At 36.4% G+C, this 27440-nt stretch overlaps 2 protein-coding genes across 57 annotated transcripts in view; one reads left to right on the forward strand and one right to left on the reverse strand.

Moving 5' to 3' along the window:
* The window catches only part of APBB2 (amyloid beta precursor protein binding family B member 2), a 373646-nt gene extending 369637 nt beyond the window's left edge, over window positions 1-4009 (forward strand). For all 38 annotated transcript variants that reach the window (XM_070615061.1, XM_070615046.1, XM_070615053.1 and 35 more), the window contains one exon: window positions 124-4009. In XM_070615061.1, coding sequence (XP_070471162.1) covers window positions 124-291 — 168 coding nt within the window. In that variant the 3' untranslated portion in view covers window positions 292-4009. The remainder of the gene's footprint in view (window positions 1-123) is intronic.
* Window positions 1-27440, reverse strand: part of NSUN7 (NOP2/Sun RNA methyltransferase family member 7) — a 72545-nt gene that overhangs the window by 28211 nt on the left and 16894 nt on the right. For 9 of the 19 annotated variants that reach the window (XR_011538780.1, XR_011538782.1, XR_011538786.1 and 6 more), the window contains exons 5-11: window positions 26468-26620; window positions 25936-26119; window positions 24588-24798; window positions 22097-22240; window positions 18530-18631; window positions 16831-16948; window positions 8100-8223 (exon numbers count right to left, since the gene is read on the reverse strand). Coding sequence is in view for 7 of the 19 variants with exons in the window: in XM_070615083.1 (XP_070471184.1) it covers window positions 8100-8223; window positions 16831-16948; window positions 18530-18631; window positions 22097-22240; window positions 24588-24798; window positions 25936-26119; window positions 26468-26620 (1036 nt within the window). In the remaining 12 variants the exon portion in view is untranslated. Of the gene's footprint in view, window positions 1-4066; window positions 7628-8099; window positions 8224-16219; window positions 16949-18529; window positions 18632-22096; window positions 22241-24587; window positions 24799-25935; window positions 26120-26467; window positions 26621-27440 lie in introns of those variants that run through there. The other 10 variants (XR_011538789.1, XR_011538788.1, XR_011538787.1 and 7 more) reach the window with 7 other exon arrangements.

The following is a 27440-nucleotide window of genomic DNA, read 5'->3' on the forward strand; positions in this document are numbered from 1 at the left end:
TATGTTTAGGAGCTAGGTTGTTAACTTTTGAGACGTGATAACCTAACTAATGTGATGAGTTAAAATCACGTTCAACAAGAGATGATACGTTATTAACGCCCACAAAACGTTTTTTCATTCCAGTTACGATACCAGAAGTGCTTGGTAGCCAGGCCGCCTTCACAGAAAGTTCGACCACCTCCTCCGCCAGCAGACTCAGTGACCAGGAGAGTCACAACCAATGTAAAACGAGGGGTCTTATCCCTCATTGACACTTTGAAACAGAAACGCCCTGTCACAGAAACGCCATAGCTGCATATGTTAAAGGATTCTCTACTATTTACCTGAAGACTGAACAGCTACACTAAAGAAGATGAACTGATGTCTGGCCTTCCGTTCAGTTGCTGATGCTTTGTCTTCAGAGAATTTATTCCTAACCAGTGTTAGACAAGCATGATCTCTCGTCTCGCCACCATCATGTGATATGAAAAGAAGCATGACTAATTTTTTTTTGCTGTCAGTAAGTTACATCATGAGCAGTGGAAGGTCTTTTTCTTATTGTAAATATCGTGAACATTGCTTCACAAACACAGAGAAGGATGTGGCCACACCCCTCCTAGTGAACTAATCCTGAGTCCTTGGAGTGAATGACGTCTGAGGTAGTGTCACCATCGTCTTGACTGGATCTGTCACAAGCAACCTTTAAGTCCTACGGCACTTCACCCTGTTTTCAACGTTGGAGTAGACGCTGTGTACCAGACACATTTGAATTGCTGTAAGAATAGGATGACCAGGTTTTGTTTTCGTTTTTCATAAAATTGAACCTCTAGGTTGACAAAATTGGCTGTTGGCATCAGTACGGAAACAAACTGGCAGCTTTCCTTGGCGAGCTGTTTGACACATGGACACCATTTCATGTCTACAGCTGTTTGTGGGATGTTGGGGGAAAAAAGTGAAACTTCAAAATCGAAAAACAGACTAAATTTCAGAAATCAAAATCAAACAAAAATAGCCTTTCTTTTCAGATGGTTTTCAAAGTGATTATTAAGAAAAAGAGATTAACAAAATCATAACGCATTTCGGGTGGGACATTTTTCAAACTTCTACCTTATACTGTACAATGCAGCTAGAGAATTATAGTTCACTATGGCCATTCTCTACTTAATATTAAAATGAAATGCTCCTCGTCAGCCTTTCATCCTTAGGAGTTTGATAATTAGCCAATATGCAATTTGGAGTTGAGGACATACCATTTCTATTTTAGATCTCCACCACCACATTATTTTGTTAGTCCGCCGCCTAGGTAAGCATCTGCTAGGATCCTGCATCTAGCTCAGTCTTACCCTGATGCTTTTTGCCCAGAAAGCTGTCTATCCATCATGTATAGTCCATGGCAACAAATTACATTAAATCGAACCTTTCTTGAATTTTATGTATTTAATATTAGAATTTGTTGCAACTCTACTAGATATATTTTTAAATTTGTATTTTTTTCCATTTTATTTCCAAGATTTAAAAATTTATCAGAGCAAAATATACATAGGAACAATGGACTGTTTAACAAGGTTCCCAAAAATAGCACTTTCCTGCTTCTCTCTCTATAGATAAAGGAACTTAGCTGTAAAGATTACATAGGTTTAGACTCTTGTTGACATTGTTGTTTTAAAAGGAAGTTGCTAAGGAGATCAATGTAAACACTGGTCTTGTTTCCTTTTTAATGTCAAAATTAACATTTTATAACATTCAGTTATAACAGTAATGCTCTATGTTTATCCACTTTTATGTACTTGTCAAAATGGTTTCCACATTCTTATCACATTTGAGCCTTATAAGATAGAGAAGATACTAAACACATTTGAGAAATGAAAATATGAAGTACCAAGAGGCTCAGTCATTTAGCCTAAGATCTCATGAAAGTTAGTGAGAAAACCAGGACTAGGGCTCACACTTCCCAACTCTAAGTTATGCTGCTTCCACACCAGCCAGCAAGAGTCTTTCTGGAATTACTCCGGGCATATCCAGCTGTTGTCAGGAAATCTTAGGATTCCCTGTATAAGTAGGGCAGTGTGTCCAAATTACTCACGCAGTGCTGTCAATTACAAGACGCTTGCCCTCTCTGTCCAGCACTGTTTTCCTGCCGTGTGCCTCAAACCAGTTGTGGAGGACAGGATTCTACATGCAGTACAGCCGGTTCAACCCACAAGATTTTCCAGGGATGTCACATATGGTAGACATAATCCTAACTCGTGATACTTCGCCACCAGGGAACGTGATGGAATGACTAGGTGGCTTCCTCCCTCCGTCCCCTCTCAGAATTCTGGAATTATTTGCTAGCACCCTAGTGTTGTGACAAAAAAGATGACACTCTAGAAATGAATTATACTTCTCACCAGCCTATATACTGTTCTCTCTGAAGTAACCAATACCATCGTAAGAAATTATTGCATTAGGAAAATCCTTACTGTGCCCTTTGAAAGCTGTTCACAATTCAATCCTGATGATCATTCATCTTGATCTCCACAGTGAAATGTTTGAGTGTGATAAACCTCAAAATCCTGAACAAGTCATCCACTCTTGTATTGGAACTCTCTACTGTTCGTTTTTCAAGGCATACATTTATTTGTTTTCAGGATCAAGAGTACTGAGCTAGCTTTAAGTAGCAAACTGATTTATATATGCAATTATAGGATGCATTAAGATGAATGATAGCCTTTACATATTGAAAACTTTACTGCAGATATTTTCATTTGAAAATAGCTTTGCATACTAAATGCAACTAATTTTGTAAAATTAATTATGTTAAACAGTATGTTCAGACACTTCCTGCCATGGCCAAAAAGTACGTATGAGAGTCCGTGTGTCTTTTTCTGTGAAAGGGTGCCAGTGTGTGACCTGATGACGTAGTGAGACTTCAGTTATCTATGCATTCTTTATATCTGTGATTCGGTAAACAGGCAGCCACGTTCACTATGCCTTGGATGTCTTATCATTTTTTTAATTAATCTGTTAAATACAGCTTAAAATATTTTTATTTTATTTATTCTATTTTTACTGAAATATACTGCATTATTGTGTTAATGTATTATCTTTACTGGATATTATCTCACAATGTATCCAGGCCTAAATAATCTCAGTGAACTGTATACATTGCCTAAAAGGTGGTTTTGTAATGATTTATAGTCACATTTTTATTGGAATATGTAGAAGACAAAATGCTTACAGTTCCTTTTATTTTTTAAAAGCAGCTAGATAGACGCAGACTTGCCACCTCATGTCTGTGCTCCTTGGCAGCATCAAGGGGAATAGCCAACATGCCTATGGCTAGAAACTTTACTTTGCAAACTCAAGCACTGCCTGGTGCTTCGTTTTTATATCCTTCACGACACGTGTGATCTCATCTGAAAGACACATGTCCACATGCCCTCTGTTTCCCCCTGGATATAAGATTACCCATATCTAACTAGGACCATTGTTTTTTGTTTGTCTCTGTCTTATTGCATGAAGGGACATTAGACCCATTTCCATTAAAATAAGTTCTTGGTGATAAACTGTTGGCACTGCTACTTTTTAAAAAGTCCACTTTCTGATTTTATGATAGACATTTGTAAGGCGATCCTACACGAGGTTGGTTGCTAGAAGCCCTAAATCTTTCCTCCTTTGCTTGTATGACACACTCATTTCATAAGTGTTGCAACACAAATTCAAGATTTTGTAAACCATAAGAAAAACATTTCCCTAACTGATATTAGTACAATTTAACTAGTAAAATCATTAGCACTCTAGTTTGCCAGGCTGACAACATAATACAGAGCTAACGTGTGTTATACAGCCAGTAAAATGAAGTGAGTTTATTTCAGCTTCAGGGAAAAGGTCCTGCTCACACTTCATCAGTGAGAACACTCCCCTGCCGTCAAAGCAGCTTGTTTATCCCAAGAGAACGTTTGGTTTTGCTTTCTGCCCCTTTTGCTGTTGACCACTTTTACACATTTTAAATGTAATATGTTGTGAGAATAAACTTAGCTGCATAAAATGTTTGGCTCATTTATCTGACACCTCAGTCATATATCTCCAGGAATACAAATACCAGTTTAGTGTCTCCACCCTAGTCATTTTATTTTCAAATTTTTCTTACCTCCAAGTTAAAATCATTTTAGTAATGTCAAATTCTGCTTTGATTGCATATTTCCACCTGGTAAGAACTAGAAAGTAACTTTAAATTTTGAGTAGTTCGAGCCCGCCCTGGTGGCCTAGTGGCTATGTTTGGCCCACTCCACTTTGGCAGCCTTACTTTGGCCCACACCACTCATCTGTCCGTGGCCGTGCTGTGGTAGTGACTCACATACAAAAAGAGGAAGACTGGCAGTGGATATTAGCTCAGGGAGAATCTTCCTCAGAAAAAAAAAAAAAAGTTCATCACACTGTCCTCATTTGGTGATCAGGAAGGACAGCTGGCCTTCTGGACACAGAGGCCTGTTTCGTCACCATCTTGAGGCTTGTGTGAACAGTTTTTCTAGTATTAAGATAGTCTGTCTTTCATTTCCTTTAACAACTTGACATCAAAGAATAAAGAACAGAGTTGTACAGGCACTAAATCCAGAATGAAAGGTAACTGGAAGACTCCGTTGAATCTGGTTTAGTTTAAGTATGAGACATGGAAGAAGAGAAACAATCTAAAGGATGTACCCATTTTCTGTTCATCTTGCATTTCCCCCAGTAGTTTCTCTTTTTTACTCTGTCAAAGGCAGTTACTCTCAAGGAACAAAATTTCATTTGGTTTCAGATATTATAGAGTGGTAATAATTTCAGATAAAAATCTGAATTTTCTATTGGAGTATCTAAATACTAGTAATTTCATTGTTTTAGATTTTTGCAGCACTTTACTAAGTTCAAGAAAGAAAAATGTTGGTGTAATCAATATTCTTCTTCATTAGAATTCTCGCATATTGTTTTTATCCAAAGTATTTTTCCCTTTTTACTCTACCAAAGTATTTAAATAATTGCTCATGTCCTTCTTAGAAGATTCTTAAAGAAGAAAACTGCAAGCTTAATTAATGAATGGTTTAATTCAAAATCTCCATACACTTCTAAAGAGAAAAATAATTTAGCCACAAGATGCATGTTATGATACTGAAAATCAGTGGCTGAAGTTGTGACATGACACGAATCACATGCTGCTATAGAGATCAGAAAAACATGCTGAACTATTTCTAACAATGAGAGTTTTCTTTTTATAACTTACACAGAAAATAAAAATCTCAGACCTGCTACTGTTGGACAATGGAATACTTTTCAGCCTCAGGCAGGAGGAAGAGGACAGGAAAGGGAGAAACGATTCCTGGGATAAAATACCAGCTCTTCACCAAACACAGTTCAGTTCAGCTGCTCTGGCCCCCTAGGGGCATGGACTACTCTGAGCCAGCTAGAGAGTGGGAGTAAGAGGAAACAATATAATTTTTAGAGCAAAGAGATATATAGTTTTTGATTTTTGAAATGAGTAAAATAAGGTGAGCATTTAAAGCATTTCTGTACTTTTTAAGAGTCGTAATTAACATGAGAATTCTTTTGGGATTTAAAATATAATAAGCCTGGTTCAAGTATAAAAAGTCTTGTTTCCTTCACTGACATTTTACTGATAAATGTAAAATCTGAAGCTTAAAAAAAATTATTACTACTAAAATTCATTTTTAAATTTTCACTTCAGGTGAGGAAATAAAGAATAAAATACTAGAGCTAAAATAGACCTAAATATTCATTTTGAAGAGGATAATATTTTACTAAAATCATGCTACCTGAATTGAACGTGAGAAATTTACATAATGTGTTCAACACAACTGGATTCTGAAAACGGAACTTCAAATTCAAACTGTATGAATGTGTCTGTGGACATTTTTTAAAAACAATAGGATTTATAGTTGTAACTTATTTGATTTAATGTCAAACAATTTCTGCTGCCATGATGAAAAAAAAATCAAGAGACCCAGAAATGATCATCATACCAGTTCTTGGTAGGCAACTGATAATACATTCAAGATGAAGTGACTTTTAATATAATTAACATAGTGTTACAATATATTTTAATTGCGCATCAGAAATCATTTGCCAAAGTTAGATTACTGTGTGCCATTTGAAATGACTTGTAGATTTTACTGTTTCACCTGATCTTTGACTAGAATTGGAAATTTTTATAGGTTTCTTCAACAATAGGAATCATTTGTGTTCAACACTTTTGCCTGTTCCTCAGAGTTATTACTGTTTAGATGGAAATTTGCTTACAGTCACTTTTTACATCAGTCTTTGTCATAGATAGAAGAGAGCTGGCTATTTTCAGTCTGCTCAGGATCCTTCCTGGATGCTCTTCCAATGAGAAACAGTTTTCGCTCTGTAAACAGACGTCTGAACTACCCCACCTGGAACTCCGCAACTTCCTGTTCTTCCTACTCACGCTCAGTCACATTACAAAAACTCCTATCTGTTTAAAGGATATTTCGATATTTAAGGGAAAAAAACCAACCTCGATGGTGATTGAAAATATTAAACCACAACTGACTAGACGCTGAAGAGCAATCTAAAGTCGGTGAGAGAAGGCCAGCATCATCTTTTCCTTATCTATGCTTTCTGATATATTGCCTCACACATTAAGTTTGAAAAGAGGTCTAAGGCAGATAGTGTTTCCCTTCCAGAAAAACTGTTGCAGCTTTCATTTAAAACTGGTGTCCTAAGTCCAGACTGAAAGCTAACAGCTGATACTGAGTCCACAACTGGACAGTCTAGAACAATCAGCACTGAGCTGTTGAAATCTCTGAATTCTGCTTTGCTTAATCGCCTACATTATTCTCATCTGTCTTAATTCTCTTGAAGGTAATATCACATTTAGAAGATACTAAGTGACCGAAAGGATGAGTATCTTGTGCAGGGATGTCTAAGTTTCAGAGAAATAGCAGACTTTGAACAAAATCAACTGCTCTTGACCCCTGTAAAAAACACAAGACAGTCAAAGCCATGGTCGAGAACGCCTGGGCAGGGAGGAAGATAAGTTTTCTTTAGGCTTTTCCCCTCTCCTGGATAATGATGGTGTGGGAAGGTAGCCGGACACAAGAGTCTTGGGTGCACCCCAACGACAGTAAAAATGTTGAGTTGGCATCTGAGCTCTGGTCCCTTGAGGACTTGGAAATGGCAACATTACTGGAGGCAAAACAATCTCTACAGGTTTCAGAGCAACCATTTTGTCTTCTGGTCGAGGTCTTAGGAAGTTTGTCGGCCGTTCATACGGTCTGGAGGAAGATGTGTTCTTCGTAAGTGTAGGCACTAAAGGATTGGTGGCAGGCTTGTTGGATTTTCTGACCTGTGTGGAAGAACCCACTTGAGTTACATTTTTCTGTTGAAGAGATGTTTTGGCTAATGTCTCTGACTGATTAGCATTTGCATTAGTTTCTTGATTCAGGAACTCAGCAATTTTCATTTGGATGCCGTTACTGTCAGTGGTGGAAGTTTTGGGGAATGATATTTTTGATTTTTTCTTCTTTTTCTCCCGTTTTGAAGATTTAGCCAACTCAATCCCATCCAGTAGACCCTTTGCTGCAGCGCGGGCCAAAACATCTTTCACAGACACTGTCTCAGATGGGTCCCGCTACAATTAAAGAAGCAGTTACTAAATGTGGGAGTTAGCTATTACTGTGTATATTACAAATATTTATCAATGTTTCAGTAAAAATAAGAGTATCCTTTTTATACTAAAATCGTTTTTAGATCTTTGTTTCTAAGGTATCCCTTAAGCCTCAGCAAATGACTTTTTTTGTGCTTAAATCCCCCATTTGTGAACCTGATAGAAAAAAATTACAGAGCTTATTTCTTGCATATAAAGCAAGGTGAACTAGATGTTGACAAAGTGCATGGAGAGGTGGGAGTGGACAGCAAGCAAGGGAGGAACACTCAGGAGAAAGTATAAAGATAAAAATAGGGATTTTTTTTTGCCACACGGTAATAATTCTTTTTCCTCCCTTTGTCGATTATGAAATAAGCACACCATTACAAAATGTTCGCAAATTCCTAGGTTCCTTTTATGAGGCTTTGTTGTTTCTTAATTCCAAAGTATGCCATGGATTGAAATTTTTTTTCCTTACCTCCCTTGTTAGAACAGAAAGAAAACAACCATTGGTAATTTCAGATGGTTCCATTCTGAAAAATTTATCAGTAGACAGATGTATTTCCTTCAAGGAGCACAGTGGCAGGACGGGAGGACTAAGCCTGCAGGAGATATGAGCAAACAATTCACAGTTAGGATGGCTTATTTGCCAATCGAGGGGGACAGTAAATTGCAACCAATTTTCTTCTGTTAGGTTTTTCACTAATCATGTAAACAAAAATTCCAAATAAGGATAAAGTGCTGAAGAAGTATAATACTGTTCTAAATTTAAAAGTCCCATATTTCATATTAACTCATAATTTATTCTTCCTAAGTTCTCCATCTTTAAACAACTATGCCAAGAATACCAACCTTCCAACAAATTAAAATCTCTTCCCCGAGTCATTAATATAACAAAAAAGGCTTCCATTATCAAAGCAGGTAAATATGTATAGTAATCACAAAGGTATAATCCAAAATATCCTTTACTTCCACATGTTGTCAAAATACAAAAAGTATAACTTCCTTCTTTTGGCTACTTTTCCACAACTACAATATAGACATGAGTCGCTTAATGACGGGGCTGTATTCTGAGAAATGCATCATTAGGTGATTTCATCGTTGTGCGAACATCATAGAGTGTATTAACACAAACCTAGATGGTATAACCTACTGCACTCCTAGGCTCTATGGTACCAATCTTATGGGACCACCATCATCGGTGCGATTTATCATTGACTGAAACACATAACTGTGTAAAAATATGACCTATCATTTTCACTACATTATTCTTACCAATCACTTTTTGAGTATTAATGGATGAGTTATGTAGTGTTAAAGAAAGCAAGTACATAACAACAACAGAAAGACTTTGTGTCAGAAATATAAAAATCTCTAATCACTAATATGTTTAAAATAAAATTCTGGGGGCTGGCCCCGTGGCCGAGTGGTTAAGTTCGCACGCTCCGCTGCAGACAGCCCAGTGTTTCGTTGGTTCGAATCCTGGGCGCGGACATGGCACTGCTCATCAAACCATGCTGAGGCAGTGTCCCACATGCCACAACTAGAAGGACCCACAACGAAGAATACACAACTATGTACCGGGGGGCTTTGGGAAGAAAAAGGAAAAAATAAAATCTTTAAAAAAAAAAATTTCAGTTTTTAAAAAATAAATAAATAAATAAATAAAATTCTGGTTTTTATATTTAATTTCTCCTTCAATAGTAAGTGGTTCATTTTTAAATAATTCTCATATTCCCATACTTTTACAACTAAAATATATTTAATCAAAGCAATAAACACTTTTCCACATAAATTAAAATACCAGGAACTCTTATTAATAATTTTGTTTATTCTAAAATTTAAAACCATTATAAGTTTATATTTATTAATTCATTATTTGCTTACTATGTGCAAAGCACATAAATAAAATATTAATTCTCTTAAATAGTTTACAATTTAGTTGGAGAACCTAATTGGTTTGCAATAATATAAAGAAGACCAGCCATATAAAAATTGCATAAGAAATCCATTAAAACAATGAAGACCAAATAAGAATGTTGAGGGCAAGTAGAGACAAAATTATGTAGGAGTACAGAACAAGGTGCAACCAACCCTAGCCAGGGGAGAGAGCAAATGTGGGGACTTCACAGAGGAAGCGGCAGCAGTACTACGATTTGAAGAATGAGTAGGTTTCCAATAAGGTAAAGAAGGCGATTCTAGACAGAAAGAACAGGAACAAAAGCACATGTGTCATGAAAATGTATGTTCAGGGTACAGCAAGTATTTCCATGTGGCTGGGGTATAAGGTGAGTAAGGGGATGTAGAGGTCACAGGATGCAGGCAGACACACATGCCAAAGAGTCTGGCAAATGGTGGTACTTCATAAATGCTTATGCTGAACTAAGCTGAAATGTAATAGCTGTGGGGCCAGCCTGGTAGCGTAGTGGTTAAGTTCGTGCGCTCCACTTTGGCAGCCCAGGGTTCACTAGTTTAGATCCTGGGCACGGACCTACATACAGCTCATCAAGCCATGCTGCGGTGACGTCACACATACAAAACACAGGAAGACTGACACAGATGTTAGCTCAGCAAGAGTCTTCCTCAAGCAAAAAGATGAAGATTGGCAACAGATGTTAGCTCAAGGCCAATCTTCCTCACCAAAAGAAGGTGAAGAAAAAAAAATATATATATATATATATAATAGCTGTGTACATTCTAAAGGCAAGAGAGCTAGTTGCTCCTATCACCAACCTTGTAACCAACAAACTGAATTTCTGAAGCCTATTCATATATGTTCCCCACACAAATAGAAATTATCAAAGAAAAATTATTTACTTATATATTAGGTAGAGAATACTCTCTGATAATTCTGAACAATTTAGAAAATATTTAGCTCCAGAAAGTAAATATGAAGGTTGGGATTTTTTTTTCAGTTTTAATTCACTGATACATTCCTAGAACCTAAAAGAGTGCTGGGTACATAGTAAGTATTCAATAAATATTTATTTAATAGACTATGATATATTTTAGCTACATATATGCTGTCTTTTATAATGCTAAAAATAATCCATAATTAAGATTGGTCAAGTTACTTTACAGAAATTGCCCCTACATAACAAAATGATTTCCACCCCAGCTTACAGCTCTCATCTTTTAAGAATAAAATAAGTTTGTACCCAGAGTCTCACTCATACTTCACTTAGATATGACATATGGGATTTTTTGAATTGATGATATTTAGATGAGATTTTGGATTTGGAATTAATCCTGTAATGGATGAAGGCTTTTGAGGATGTTGAGGTGGATTGAGTGTACTTTGCACATGAGACAGACATCAATTTGGGGGGGCCAAAGTGTGGACTGTGGGTTGAACAGTGTCCCCCAAAATTCATGTCCACCCAAAACCCCAGAATGTGACCTGATTTGGAAATAGAATCTTTGCAGATATAATTAGTTAAGATGAGGTGATACTGGAGTAGGGTAGACCCTAAATCCAATATTGGCGTCTGTATAAGAGAGGATACACAGAGACGCACAGAGGAAGAAGGCCCTGTGAAGATGGAGGCAAACGTTGGAGTGATGAAGCTACAAGCCGGGGAATGCCAAGGATTGCTAGCAAACACCAGAAGCTAGAAGAGAGGTACAGAACAGATTCTCTCTGAGAGGCTCCAGAAAGAACCAACCCTGCCAACACCTTGATTTCAGACGTCTGGTCTCCAGGACTGTGAGAGAATCAAGTTCTGTTGTTATAAGTCACCAAGTTTGGGATAATGCGTTGTGGCAGCCCAGGAAAATAATATACATGGCAAAAGGAATTTTGCAGATGTAATTAAGGTCTCAAATTAGTTAACCTTAAGCTATTGGTATTATCTGGGTGGATCCGACCTAATCACATGAGCCCTTTAAATCCAGGTCTACAGGTCAGAGATGGAAGGAATCGGAGAGTCAAAGCATGAGAAGAGTATGAGGGACTATTGCTGGCTGGAAGATGGAGGAGCAACATAGCAAGGAATGAACATGGCCTCTAGAAGCTGAGCACAATCTTGGATTGATAACCAGCAAAGAAATGAGGACCTCAGTTCTACAACCTCAAGAATGGGGTTGGAAGTGAATTTTTCCCCAGAGTTGCCAGCAAAGAATCCATCAGGCTGACTTCCTGAGCAGAGAATCTAGCCATGCCATGCCAGACATCTGACCTACAGAACTCTGAGCTAATTATGGGTGTTGTCTTTAGCTGCTATATTTGTGGTAATTCCTTAAGCAGAAATAGAAAACTAATACATACGGGCTCACATTAAGTGAGAAGAAATGGCAGACTGCCATGGCAGACGGGGGAGAAGGATGAGAAGCCTCAGAGGAGGCAGCTTGCTCCAGTGGATATCCTATTAAGGCTGGAGAACACACTAGTGGACTGTGTTGAGAGGAGGCCTGGAAGATACACCCCTTATCAGAGCAACAAGGAATGTGCTGGTAAGAGTGGCACCAGCAGCTCTCAGAAGTTCAGGGGCGGCTTTCCTCCATAGGCCAGCACTGACAACAGGAGAGGCCATTACAGACCTGGGCTCATTGACAGCAATGAGGATAAAAGGATCCAGAGACAATAGAGACCAGGTGAGCAACTTGCCCATCAGAAGCCAGGTTTATGTGGTTAATGATGATCATAATGAGTACAAAGGCTGGAATAGCCATCCAATTCTTCTCATGTACCACTTTCCTTCCCCACCCTCCACCTTTGCTAGGTATCAGAAAATCAAAACGTAGGATACAATCTATCAGTACCTACCCCTCAAACTCAAAGACTGTTCACTATTAGAAAATACTTAGCACTAATTCACCACCATGTTAGAATGTCAGATGAGAAAAACATTTAATATCATAAAATGCTGCAAAATTTTCGATAAAACTAGGCATCCATTTTAAAAACCTCTTATTGTGGTACTGGCATAAGTATAAACATATAGATCAATGAAATAGAACTGAGAGTTCAGAAATAAGTCCATACATCCATGATAAATTGATTTTCAACATGGGTGCCAAGACCATTTAATGTGGACCATTCAACAAATGGTGCTGGGATAACTGGATATCCACATGCAAAACAATAAAGTTGGACCCCTACCTCATATCGTATACAAAAATTAAACAAAATGAATCATAGACCTAAATGTGAGAGCTAAGACCACAAGACACTTGGAAGAAAACATAGGCATAATTCTTTGTGATCTTGGATTAAGCAACAGTGTCTTAAATATGATACCTAAAGGACAAGCAACAAAATAAACAGATAAATTGTACTTCAAAATTACAAACTTTTGTGCATTAAAGGACTATAACTAAAGTAAAAAGACAGTCCAAAGATGGGAGATAATATTTGCAAAGTATATATGTGAGATGGGTCTGATATACATATAAAGGACTCTTACAATTCAACAATAAAAATACAATGCAATTTCAAAATGGGCGAAGAATCTGAATAGACATTTGTCCAAGGAAGATATACAAATGGCTAAAAAGCACATGAAAAGAAGCCCAACATCATTAGTCACCAGCAAAATACAAATCAAAACCACAGTGAGATACCACTTCACACCCACTAGGCTGGCTAGAATTAAAAAGTCAGATAATTACAAGTATTGGTGAGGATGTGGAGAAATTGGAACCCTCCTACACCACTGATGGGAATGTAAAATGATGCAACCGCTTTAGAAAACAGTCTGGCAGTTCCTCAAACATAGAGTTAACCAGACAACTCAGCAATTCTACTCCTTGGTATATACCCCAAGAGAAATGAAAACTTATGTCCACGTAAAAACTTGTACACAAATATTTATAACAGCATCATTCTTAATATCCAGAAGGTGGAAATAACCCAAATGCCCATCAGTTGATGAGTGCATAAACAAAATGTGGCATATTCATACAACGGAATATTATTTGGCTTTCAAAGGAAGGAAGTTCTGATACTTTGTATTACATGGATGAACCTTGAAAACATCATGCTAAGTGAAAGAAGCCAGACACAAAAGGCCACATCTTGTATGACTTCATTTAAATGAAATGTCTAGAATTGGCAAGTCCATAGAGAAAGAAAGTAGATTAGCAGTTGACAGGAGCTAAGAGAGCAGGGGAATGGGAAGTGACGGCTGAGTGGGTATGAAATTTCTTTTTGGGGTGATTGAAAATGCTATAGAATTAGTAGTGATGGTTGCACAACTTTCTCAATATACTAAAAAAGCATTAAATTGTACACATTAAAATGATGAATTGTATGGTTTGTGAGTTATAGTTCAATAAAAAAAAACTTATTAAAATAGGGACAGTTCCATACATTTAATGTATACATTATCTGTAACAATACACACACACACACACTCATATGGCTGCTATGTGACTAGGACACACTGGGATGGTCACGCCAGTGGTAAAAATATCAGTACTTGTGGGCTTAGTCTAGGTGCTCCCGCTCTCCCAGTGCCCCTCCAGACCTCCACATAATAAAAAGGAATGAAGGATTACACCTGGCTTGTCAAGGCACTTTCAGGACCCTGCTCCAGCTACTGCACACTTTGGGATTTGGAGGCAGAGGGATATAGCAAGGAAATTATTAACCTTCTCCTTATGTACATTTGGATTGTTTCATTTGATACACAAATGTGGGTAGGGGTTTTTGCAATTAAACAATTAATAAAATTTGAGAAAACTATTTAAAATTATAGTAATTAAAGCATTGTCGTGTTAGTATAGAAATAGCCAAGCACCAATAGAATAGAATTACAGATCCACACAGAAGTATATATGGGATTACAGCATATACAAAAGGTGGCATTTTAAATCAGTGGGGGGAGGGGCAGGGGACGGATTTTCTGGGGAAAGAATAAAGTTTGATCATAAACAGATAAATCAATTATTTAAATACAAAAAGATGAAATTATAAAAATACTAAATGAAAACTGATAAAAGCATTTATAAGCTGAGGATCAATATAACACAAAATGTAGAAGCCATAAGGAAAAGATTGATACAATTGTCTACACAGAAATTTAAGATTTCTATAAAGCAAATTTTTATTAATATTTTAATTAAAAATATTTAAAACAAAAAATCTATGAAATATTTGTAATTAATATGAAAACAGCTAATATCCCTACTATACAATGACAAGACATATAAAAAGAAGAAAAAGATGAATAATACAGTTGAAAAAGTGGTAAAGAACATGAACAGGCAATTTACAAACTAATAATAACAACTGTAACAATTAACATTTATGGAACATTTATTATGTGCCAGGCACTGCTCATGTTTTAATATACTCATTCCCCACAAAGATCCAGTGAGGTGGGTAATGTCATAATCCATATGTGACAGCCACCCTTCCTTCTCCTCCTTTCACAGCACACTCTCCCACTTAACAGAAAAGTGCACTTACCTTATTATTGCACATTGTCCTGGGATGTTAAAATCTCTGGGGTGCTAAACAAAGGGACGACTCAAGAATGTGGCTCTCTTCTACCGTAGCACAGCAGAGGTAGGGAAGAAATCTTTAAGAGGACGCCAAACTCTCAGCAAAGCTCTGTTCTTGAACAAACTTCCCTCCTCTCTCTCTCCCTTTTTTCCTTCTTTCCTTTCCTCCCTTCCTTCCTTCTGCCCTCCCTCTTCTTCCCTCTCCTACTCCGTCTCCTTCCCTTCCTTAGTGCTATCTATCTATCTATCTATCTTAGAATTAAAATTAGGAGTAAATCATGGGGGCATATTAACATGCTTATTTGAACTAAAAAAGTCAGGCTTTTTCTGACAAGGTAAATCTGGGTTTGTTTTTTTTTTAAGATTTTATTTTTTTCCTTTTTCTCCCCAAAGCCCCCCGGTACATAGTTGTATCTTCTTAGTTGTGGGTCCTTGTAGTAGTGGCATGTGGGGTGCCGCCTCAGCATGGCCTGATGAGTGGTGCCATGTCCACACCCAGGATCCGAACTGGCGAAACCCTGGGCTACAGAAAAGTGGAGCGTGCGAACTTAACCACTCGGCCACTGGGCCAGCCCCCTCAACAGCATTTCTAACAAGTAGTTACAAACCTCTTCAATATACATGCTCCAATTTAAGCCCAAAGCCCAGATTATTCTGTCTTTATAATATGACTTTAAATATTACTTATGTGTTTTATACTATATTATAGATTAATTACTAATCATGGCTTACCTGAAATAAAATCTAGAAGATAAAATACAGATGTTACTCCATTTTTGCCAGATTACATTCTTAGAAACCTTATCCCTGACACACAAATTCAGAGTCATCCACAGAAATGAAATTTGGTTATATACCCGCAATAATTCTCTTTGCCACTAGATGGTGATTTAGCTAATGCTGTGCTGAGAAGCTCTCAGAATGTGAGGCTGGCTGTCAGCCCCCAACAGGAGCTACTAACTAAGGAGGTAGAGCTAAGTAAGGAGAGAAACGCAGGTGTGATTAACACGGCCACTTGTGAAACGGCAAAGGGGAAACACGAAATTAAATGGAGGGAGCAAACCATATGCATATTAAGAACCTACTATAAGAATTAAAGAAAAAGCGCACATGAGAAATAAGTAAAAAAATAGAAGAGACGTTTTAAAATACCTTATTAATTGTCACAGACTTGAAGAACCAACTGGTGTCACGTATTCTTAGCTCTACTCATTACTTTGATGTCCACAGTTCAGATGAATATCACTGTTTTTCTTCTTTTCCTCTAGTTTATTGCAGCATTTTACCCAGAAGCTACTATAGTTATTTAGGCAATGTTTACCTCATTCCTGGTGGGTATCAAAGGCTAAAAGTGTCTATGAAATGTATGTTTTCAGATAACATCCAATTTTCTCTCTACTTTCTAAGGTTATTTTACATACTTATTTTTCTTGTACTGAGGCATAGATGTATCTAAAGCTTGGGATATAAAATTTGGATCCAATTTATCCAGAACCAGACAAGTCAAAGCCAAAATGCCTTAGCTTTACCAACAATAACAACAACAAAAAGAATCTTTTGGCATGCAAAAGAACACTCATGCCAAGCCATCGTAAAGGCTCAGCAGAAGCTACATAAAGTTGTAAAAAAAATTAGGCTATTTGGTCATATTAAAGTCTAACAAAAAGGAAGTGTAATGTCTTTAATACAACTTAGAAAATCATAATCATTCACTTTCAAAAATATTTGATCAAGTTGTTCAGAAGGACCCTTTTCTTTTTTACCTGTAAGGTTGTACTTTAATCCCATGGTCTTGAAATTCCAGTGCTTTCTTAACAACAGCTTCATTTTCTTCTGGATAAACTGAACATGTGCAGTAAACAACTGCTTGAGCTTTAGTAACTATATTTAAAGAAGATGTAATTAATATAATGATCCCAGTAACAATCCTAAACAAATTTGCTATGTTTCCAAACACCTATTTATGCTAGTACTGCATGGTTTTGATGGGAATGATTTCCACAGATGTTTGCATGGCTCTCCTTTAAAGCAAGTATTAGTAATGTTTCTGTGGCCAATAAATAAAGTAAATCTAACTGGAGTTTTATGGAAATTGAAAATTCAATCAATGTGACCAACCTAGTTAGAAACAAACAAAAAATAAATACTGCAGATTACCATGAGCTCGATATTTCACCCCTTCTTCTACTGGCCATATCGCATAACTAGTTAAAAGGATTCTAGAAACAGACTTAGATGTGAATCCCCATTCTGTTACTCACTGCTGTATGAACCTGGGAAAATTACTTAAACTCTCAGATTTCTTATCTGTAATATGCAGTAATACTGCAACCTGCCACCCACTCATTTATTCACACTCATTAAGCACCTACTACATGCTAGGCACTGTTCTAGCCATTTGAGATACACAGACAAATATCCCTGCCCCTGGGGAGCTTATTTCCTGTTTTATTGACATGAATAAATAGGAAAATTATATAGTATTGTTAGGAGGTGATAAGTGCTATAGAAAAAAACAAAGAAGGTATGGAAGAGGGTTAGTTTCAGAAGATGATCCTCTAATTTTAAATAGAGTAGTCAGAGAAAGCATTAGAAAAATTATTTATCAACTTCCTAAACTTCCAACCAACACATTTCATAGATCATATACATACTATCATGTTCAAATTAATATTTATTAGCAGCATCAACTAAAAGGGCAGATCTCCTCTGTGCTTTCCATTTCGCCTTATTTCTCCCTCACGTATGCTATATCTTTATGTCTTGAATTATCTATACCCACATATTTATCTTGGAGCCTTTGGAGGTCAGGATTTACTCACACTCATATCCCTAACACCGAACGTAATGCCTAGCCCAGAGTAGACAGTTGATAAACACTGACTGAATTCATAAAAATTTATGTAATTTCTCAGAGACTTCTAAATTTCCATATCCATGTGTGGAAGGGCAGTGGTACTCAAAATCTAAATGGTACTCAAAGATAAATGCAGTGATTGAAGCAATAATATAAATACTTAAAGAGCTTTGTTACTCAGGCTTCAAATCCAGAGATCTAGGCTTTATCTATAATTGCATCTCTCTGTTCTCTATTTAGCATTAAGGGAAATAAGAGTTTGATTACTATTTGGATTGTAGAAGAGTTGTTAGGCTCAGGAACAAGGACAACAGAAAAATTACATCAAGTAAGAAGCCAAAGAAAAGAAATAGAGAAGATGAAACTACAATAATAGATATACAGTACATAATTATTTTCACATCAGCAACAAGAAACTCTTAACTATGCTTGCTAAACTATATTTTTAAAAGACAGATTAAACTGGTAAAAATATTTTGTTATTTGAAGGTGCTGAGTTCTGGAAAATTCACTTATGATTCATACCTCATTGACTGATTATAATAAATAAATGATTTTTCTAGGATTTACAATATATTTTAGGGTTGCACAGATAACAAACTTACATTTCATTGCATGTGTTAGCTGTTCATACTGCTGTTGAGCAAGAACATGAAGTTTATCTTCTGATGTGCCTCCTTGAGAGAAATCTTTAAGTAAACCTGTATCTAAAAGCAAATCAATGCTTTTAAATATATAAGTATTAGATGTTTTCCATATATTCCTATTATCAAACTGCTATTTAATTTTTCAATCATTTTCCCTATTAATGAGAGTTTTCATGGAAAATATTTATTAAAACTAGATAGTATTGTAAAAATGTTGACTTAAAATTAAAAAACTAAATTGATAAAGGTAATTTTGTTTAGTTTTAATATTGTTTTCTTTTTTCTCCAAGTTCTCCTGGGATAGTCATCCAAGCAGCCAAATAAGTCCTTTAGGTAGAGAAGAGAGGATGCAGTTAGTCTGGAGGCTAATAGAGGAGCAGAGAAGATTGATTTTGCACAGTAGAACTGATGGGCTATAATCAGATCTGAGTAGGAAAGAACACAAATGGATACAGTAGAAAACATTAACTCACCAAAAGAAATTCTGGAAGATAAAAATTCAGGGAAGCAACTCATGTCTTCATAACAGATCAAGAAACTCTTGCAGTAATCTTTTTTAATTTCTAAAACTAATTTTAACATTTCTTGATAATATTAACTAAGACATATTGAATGATACTCTATATCGATTATCTTATTCAACAACCCTTGGAGCATTATTTTCTCTTTTAATATTGAGAAAAATGTTTAATACACATTAAACATATCTAAGGTCACATAGCTATTAGTACAGAGCCAGGATTCTAGTTCAGAAATCTAACCAGGGAGCCCACATTTCTAGCCTCTGTATTATTCCGCCTCTCAGTAACTCCCTGGAGTACCAGAGCCAATTATTTAGACCATCTATTTGGCTGCTCCTCGTTCCAGTAGTATCACTGAAGATTAATAAAACTTCATTTCTTCCCAATTTAGTTTTATACTTCACATTTTTCTATCTCTATTCTAAAACTATCAGTCACTTTTTAAAGGACATTTACATATTATACTCTAAAACCACATCAATTACCTCTTTCATCCCACTTTAAAATAATTCCAAGTTGTTAGCAATGACCAATTTGATATATTCCTCAATGGTTCTAATATTTTTCAATATTAAAATATTTTTCAAAACTATTTCATGATTGCTCCCTTCCACTTACTATCTAAATGTGATAAAATAATGTTTTAGATTCATCCCCACTAGGTTTCTGGCTACTATTTCTACCACACTCGCTAGGTCAGCAGTTATTTTCTCCAGCTATTACCTCATCAGAGCACAGTTTCCTTCAAAAGCCCTCCTTTTTTTCCCCAGGGTTGTCAAAGACCACTTCTTGGCTTATCCTGTCACCTCTTCATCAAGGCTTTCAAAACACTGCCAATACCTAGGAAACTTTTTACTTCTCTCTTTTCATCATTTGTAATTCCCTTTGGGCTTTTCCCCCCAGCCTCTAGTTTATTTTTCCCTATGGCTTCCTTTTTTCTGCATTCTCACTTCAAGATGGCCCAGGATAAGACCAGAGTCTCAGACTTCTAAGCTCTTGGTTCTCTTGACTGCAATGCTTTCCTATAGCTGCTGCTGTTTCCTCCTCTCTTATTTCAGTGTCTACTAACTCTTCTTCTCTGATCATTTCCCAAAATTAGTGTAGGAATTTTCTCAGCCTACCATTCTCCCATCTGAGTTGGTTTTTCTTCTGTTTAACTCTTACTGGAAAGAAATTTTCTATAGCAAGTCAAAATTCCACATGGTACAGTGTAAGCCCAGTTGAAGATGGTGTGGTACAGTGGAATTCTTTTTATAGCGTAGTATAGTGGAATGTGCTAACTGAACTGAATTTGAATCCCAGCTTCCCTACTTACTAGCTACATGACCTCAGGCAACCTGAAAAATTTCTCTGAGTCTTGGTTTTTTCCCCCTTATAAAATAGAGATAATAAAATGACACAGCCTCAAAAAGTTATTGTAAATATTAAGTGACAGTGCATGCACACTACCTAGAATACTGACTGGGACACAGTTGTGCTCAATAAATATTAGTTCCTTTCCCTCCATTTCTTTTTCTCCATTTAAAATTCTGTCCTTACTAGAAACAGAAAACAATTACCATACTCTGAATGTTGATAGAATGTCTTCTTTCTCTAATATTCTAGTTAACCTTACCTATGCCTTTCAATGTAAACAAGGGATTAAAGTAAGAATCAGTTTCAGTTAACACTAGGATTAAGAGAGTGATTCAAAGTGCCAGCCTCGGGGTCAGAGCGGTTGTATTTGAATCCAGCCTCTGTCACTTACTAGTCAAATGACTCTGGGAGGCTCCAAAATCTGAGCCTCAGAGTCCACATTTGTAAAATGGAGATAATAAGAGTACTACTTTACTGAGTTCTTGTGAGGATTTGATGAAATAATCCAAGCAAAGTGCTTAACTCAGTGCCTTACATACAAGTGCTCAATAAATGTTAATGTTAAATAATATTTTAAAGTTTATTAAAGAAGAAAATATTTCTAGAATTAATATTTAATCTGGGGTATTCATATCATAAAACACACATACTGGAGGCTAAAGAAGTCTTGAGTTTGAAATAGTCCGATTATGATTTAATTAGGATTGTATATAGAGCATAAGCTCCAGAGTAAGGCAGATCTAAATTTGAATCCTGGCTCTGTTACTAACTAGCTGTGTGACCTTATACAAATGAATTACAGTAGATGCGCCTTATCTGCAGTTTCACTTTCTGAAGTTTCAGTTACTGGTGGTCAACTGCAGACATCACCTGCTCCTGACACCCAGCCATTGACATCGTGACGGCTCAACGATCCTCCTTCTGACTATAGTGAGGTCTGTGGTAGCCTAATGCCACTTCACAATGTCTGCGTCAGTCACCTCACTTCATCTCATCAGTAGCCGTTGTATCATCTCACATCATCACAAGAAGGGTGAGTACAGTACAAGAAGATATTTTGAGAGAGAGAGACCACATTCACATAACATTTATTATAGCATATTGTTATAATTATGCTATCTTATTATTTAGTTAGTGTTGTTAATCTCTTACTCTGCCCAATTTATAAAATAAACTTTATCATATGTATAGGAAAAAACATAGTCTATATAGGGTTCGGTACTATCCAAGGCTTCAAGCATCCATTGGAGGTCTTGGAACATACCACCATGGATAAGGGAGACTACAGTAATCTTTCTGAGTCTCAGTTTTTTCATCTATAAAATGCTGAGAAATTTTCATGCCTATATTTTGAGCTCTGGTAAATACGAGAATACCATACTGGCCAGCATCTGTTCTAATTACCTACATCATTCCAATTATGAAATATTTTTAATATCCCCCTTGCCCATATCTCACAGGATTGGTATAAGAATTAAGTGAAGTAATGGGTGTAAGTACTTTATACTTAGTAAGTACTTTATACATGGTAGCTATTCATTAATCAGATATATCTGATATGTCATTTTAATGATTTTAAATAATTTTATTTTTTAAATTATTAACCACAAATTTCAATAATTTAGAAATTAAAAATTAAAACAAGTACCTTCATGCTCATTTAAAATAAATTCTACTGGATTACTAACACCCAGTCCTGAACAACGAGGGAGCAGCAGGATCACTTTAACTTTCTGTAATCTATGGTCCTTTGAGTCAATGTTAATAAATGTCTCAGGAAGTATTTCAACATCTGGGAGGAAAAAAAACCAGAAAAATTAATGTAAAAATATTAATTAAAAATCTTAATGCAGTATGTAATTATATCTATCATTGTTCATTTTTAAATCCTCAACCCCAACAAAAGTCATTTTAATGCAGCCAGAAAAGAGGGCTATTCTTCTCTGATAACTTTTCAAATACATGAATTTTCTTAATGGAGTGCTTTCTCTTTCACTTGAGAGAATAACTTTGAAGTTTAAATATCTTCTACATAAAATGTAATGTAAATTTTCCATTCTGAACGTCAGATTCCAAGCAGTATGATGTAGGAGAGGCAAATGGGCTTTGGAGGCAGAAATACCCAAGTCTTCTCCCAACTTCACCATTTACTAGCTGCATGACAATCTCTCTAAGCTCCTTTCCTTATGCATAAAATGGGATAATAATGCCTACCTCATCTATTGTGGTGACGATTGAGGTAAAGTAGTTAAGCTTTACATGGTGCCTAGTATACAGTAAGTGTTCAGTATTGGTTATTTCTCGTTCCTATTTTTTTTTCTTTTTCTTTTTTTGAGGAAGATTAGCCCTGAGCTAACATCTGCTGCTATTCCTCCTCTTTTTGCTGAGGAAGACTGGCCCTGAGCTCACATTTGTGCCCATCTTCCTCTATGTTATATGTGGGATGTCTACCACAGCATGGCTTGCCAAGTGGTGCCATGTCCGCACCTGGGATCCAAACCTGGCGAACCCTGGGCCAACGAAGTGGAACGTGTGAACCTAACCACTGCGCCACGGGGCCAGTCCCTCTCTTTCCCATTTTTAAGCCCTGTTTATATTTTATCTTCCCTAGAAAAAATGAGTATCAGTAGCGATTATGAGGCACTGTAATTTAGTTTAAGAGAGTCCACCCTCCCTCAGTTACAACTCTCTGTGCCCCTACCTTAAGGCCACCCCCTCACTTCTGCAATGGCTCCCACTTCCCTCAACTGCTGAGGAGTCACTCCTGAAACTGCCCTACTCACCTCCTTTCTCTTGCCTGGTCAATTTTTCCCCTCTTTTTATTCTGTCTCTTTTGAATTTTTTTAAAAAAATCAAGTAGGCCTTTTCCTTTTTTCCTCTATTTTTAACTTTTTATTGGAAAAGTTAAAATATAGACAAAATAGATATAATATATAATAAATTCTCAAGTACCCATCATGGAGCTTCAACAGTGAACCATTCATGCCCAATCTTGTTTCACCTATATCTGCACCCACTTCCACCACCCCCATATTATTTTGAATCTATAAATATTTCACCATATAGCTCTAAAAGATAAAAACTCCCTTTAAAATACAACCACACAAAGTTCTTTTAAAAATTCCTCATTATCATCAAATAATAATGGCATCTAATCATGGCTCTAATTTCCCCATAGTCTCACACACGTCAAAAATTGTTTACAGTTTCTTTGAATCAGGATCTAAATAAGGAACATACATTATAATTGGTTGATAAGTCTTAATTTTCTTTTTATCTATAGGTTCCCTTTCCATTTTTCTTACCATTTATTTCTTAATGAAACTTGGTTATTTGTCCTACTAGAGTTTCCCAGTCTGGATTTTGCTAATTGCTTCCCTAGAGTGTAGTTTCACATGTTCCTGTCTTCTGTGCTTCCTATAAATTAGTAGTTGGATCTTTAGAAGCATAATTAGATTCAGATTCTTTTTTGTTCTTTTTTTCTTTTTTTTGGTGGGGAGGAGAACAAAACTACTTCATTATTGGTGTCATATTCATCCATTAAGCTGCCTTTGTGGTATCAGGAAAGGGGTTGCAAAATAGTCATATTCTAATTCTGTCATCCTTTTTTCATTTATTACCTAGAATACTTCTAAAAGGAGAAACTTCCTTTCCTCTACTGCTTGGTTACCCAGTAGTTCCTATCATCTCTGTTAACTAGGCAAAAGGTGGTCAACAACTTGAGAACTCTAACGTGTACAGAGGTAATAACTGCAGAGAGTAGCCACTACCAACCATGGCTGAGAGAAAAGTGAACAAGGAACTTAGAAAGTCAGAAGAGCACGGCCCCTGCAAGGCTGAGATTCAGATCTCTGCAAAGAAGGCAAGGCTAACACTGCCAAGACTCCTGCACAGCCACCACAGGGATAAACAAACACTGGAAGAAAAACAAAAGTCCTTTCTCCTTCCTCTTCCAGTCTTGCAGTGTCTCTCCAGCACCTTCTAATGGCAGAGCCTAATATTTCTGAGCCAGCTGGCAACAGAAAAAGAATATTGGGAGTACAGTTTTACCTTATTAAAAAATAACAAATTCAAACATTTTTAACATTTCTAAATCTTGTAGAACAGTAAGCACCAAAAAAATAAATATTTGTACATACTTTTACATCCCATTTTTGTGAAAAGGTTCATCAGTTTAGGATCCTTAGCTTGTGATTGTACTCCACACACAAATATTTTTGAGGTATTATTATTTGTTAGGACTGACATATGGGCAACTGTGTACCACGAACCTGTATTGACCATTAAGATATCATCATCCATGTTTAATAAAGCTTTTATAGAATGGACAGCCAGACTTCGAGATTTGTCCTACAAGACAAGGGTATGATTAGAACTTCAAAGAGTTAGACTAGAAGCATGAACTGACTTCATTTTGCCTTAGGTAAAACAAAGTACTTGGTAGGAATTTGAAGAGATACCTAATCCGTTTTAGTTTAAAACATCTTAATATATGTTAAAATACAAAATTAAAAAAGATAACTGATATAAACTGATTTAAAACAAAGACCCTAACTTTGTTTAGCCTAAATTACGACTGTTATCATTTAACTTTTATATAGTGATAAGGCAATGCCAAAATACCAAAAACATGATTAACAGATTAATGATGTCCTGCCTTAGCTCCCATTCTTACCCCTTCAGGAAAACCCACTCCTCTGCTACTGCCATTCTTTCATTACATTGTCATCTAAATGCTGCTAGTTCACAGATATTAAAATTAAGGATGGTCGACAAGCTTATAAAAGAGGGCTAGGTAGACTGGATTTCTGCAGTTGATCTCAGTGCTCACTAGGATGTTACCGTAAAATAAGGGCAAGAGCTTCTGCCCAAGAATGTGAGTACAGTGAAGGCATAAACCATAGAAGACTAGGGTGAATCTGAGGCAGGAATTGGAATCTAAGGACATAAAAATTAACAACAATTTTTCAGACCTTTTATTTTTCATTCTATTGAAACCACATTATACCTCACATTCTCTTCCTGCATTAATAGCCATTATACACTTCTTACAAACCAAAGCTGTAAGCCTATGTCAAAGAGATAAGGGGAAAGTATTACACATTGCATTTTCAAATGCAGGATGGCACTAGCATCTTGCCCAGAAAGGCAAGGAAGAAAAGGTGTTATTCTACCTTCTTTTGAATCATCCCTTGGGAGAGAAAAATACAGCCTTTGAGCTGCCAGCAACACAAGTATCCCCATCCATGCAGTCTAGGGAGGAGAATATGTCCTCTACAACCGCACGTGGGACAAAGATGCCAAAGTATAATAGGAACACTGATTGTAGAGGTATTAATTTTATTTAAGGTGAAAATTAGGCCTTTTGAACTTCCCTGATAATCTGTAAAATATATAATCAGTTTGTCAGGTTTTATTTTTAAGTGGAGGGATTCTTTGTGTAAGTAGGATTATTGAGAACCACAATGAATGTAAATGTTTATTTACCTGAAATATAAGTTTATACTCTTTGAAAAGATCTATATTTAGAAGGTCATTTTTAAGATGAGATGGAAAAATTAAGACATCATAGCAATGCTGGTCCACAGCAAAGACTTTATCACCAATATGTGGTACAGATTTGACTTTATGATAGCCTTTTTTCTTCAAACTATGATAAACTTCTTCAGGGCTGTAAATATACAACATTAGGTTGTAATTACAAATATAATACATTAAAAATGTATTAACATTAGCATCTTTTTCCTACAATAAGTAAAAATACCACTGCATGTATTGCATCTAATGGAACTTAAATTGTAGCCAACAATAAGTTAAAAGATCATTAGAGACAGAAAAGTTAACATATTTATGTAATTACCTTTGGTAATTTGGTGATAAGATCCTGAACCAAACTATGATTCCCCAATCACTCTCCCAGATGTGCCCCCCTCCATTAAAAAGGTAATATTTCTTACCATATTATTTTGAAAGGCTAGTGACTTGAAATATGAATAAAGAATTTGATTAAAACTCTTACCTGATTTTACAAGTATTTATCCAAGCATAAAGTGGCAAAGTGGAGGCCCTTAGTTCCTGGTTCCTAACTGTTTCTGGAAGAATGTGGTAAATTGAAAGGGCATCATGTTTGATTCGATATCTTGCCAATGCTGCAGCCAATTTTGTCTTAAAACTAGAGATAGAAAATCCATTCTTAGTGACTACTGCATTAAAGACAAGACTATCAATTTTCCACTGGAAACATTAACAAAGCAACTTTAAAATTTTAACAAGTCTTCTATAATTCTATTTCAAATTTTCTAAGTCTAAAATAACAATTTGCCATATGTGAAAACAGAAATCCAATAATCCTGCTTCCTTTTTCCAGTTTTTGCTGCCCCTGTATAGTTGTGCATCTCCTCAGGTATTTACATTAATCGCTGATTGAGAGACAATTTTATGTAGTGGAAGAGGTGTAGGATTTAGAGCCGAAACTTGAAATTCAATCCAGGTTCTGTCAGTAACCAGCTATGTGACCTCAGGTATGTTACTGAATCTCTTTTCTCAGCCTCTGTTTTCTCCTCTGTAAAATGTGGTTGACTTTCCTTGCTATTAATGTGATGATTACCAATTGCGTGTGAAATACTTAGCACAGTGCCTGGCACATGGCAGGCACTCATTACAGGCTAGTTATCATTACTTAATAAGATTAAGGAACTTTCATGAATCTGTATCCAGTCCTTCCCAGTTCTGATTATCCCATGCCTCAAAGTTCCAAATAACAGAAAAGAAAAACAAGAACTGGTTAGCGTCACCATGAGGACCCAAGGATTTTCCTTGATCTCATGGCCAACGTTTTTAATGAATGAGAATACAGGACTTACTCTTGACCCATGTTCATAACGTTTCCACAGGAGGAATCTAACTGAATAATAAATCTCAAGGATAACCTTGAATGAGAAATGGGGAAGAGATGCCACAAAAAAGGGCAAGCACAACCTGAGTGGTGTGTG

The sequence above is a fragment of the Equus przewalskii genome, chromosome 3, assembly GCF_037783145.1.
Source record: "Equus przewalskii isolate Varuska chromosome 3, EquPr2, whole genome shotgun sequence".
In the NCBI taxonomy this organism is placed as follows: Eukaryota; Metazoa; Chordata; class Mammalia; order Perissodactyla; family Equidae; genus Equus; species Equus przewalskii.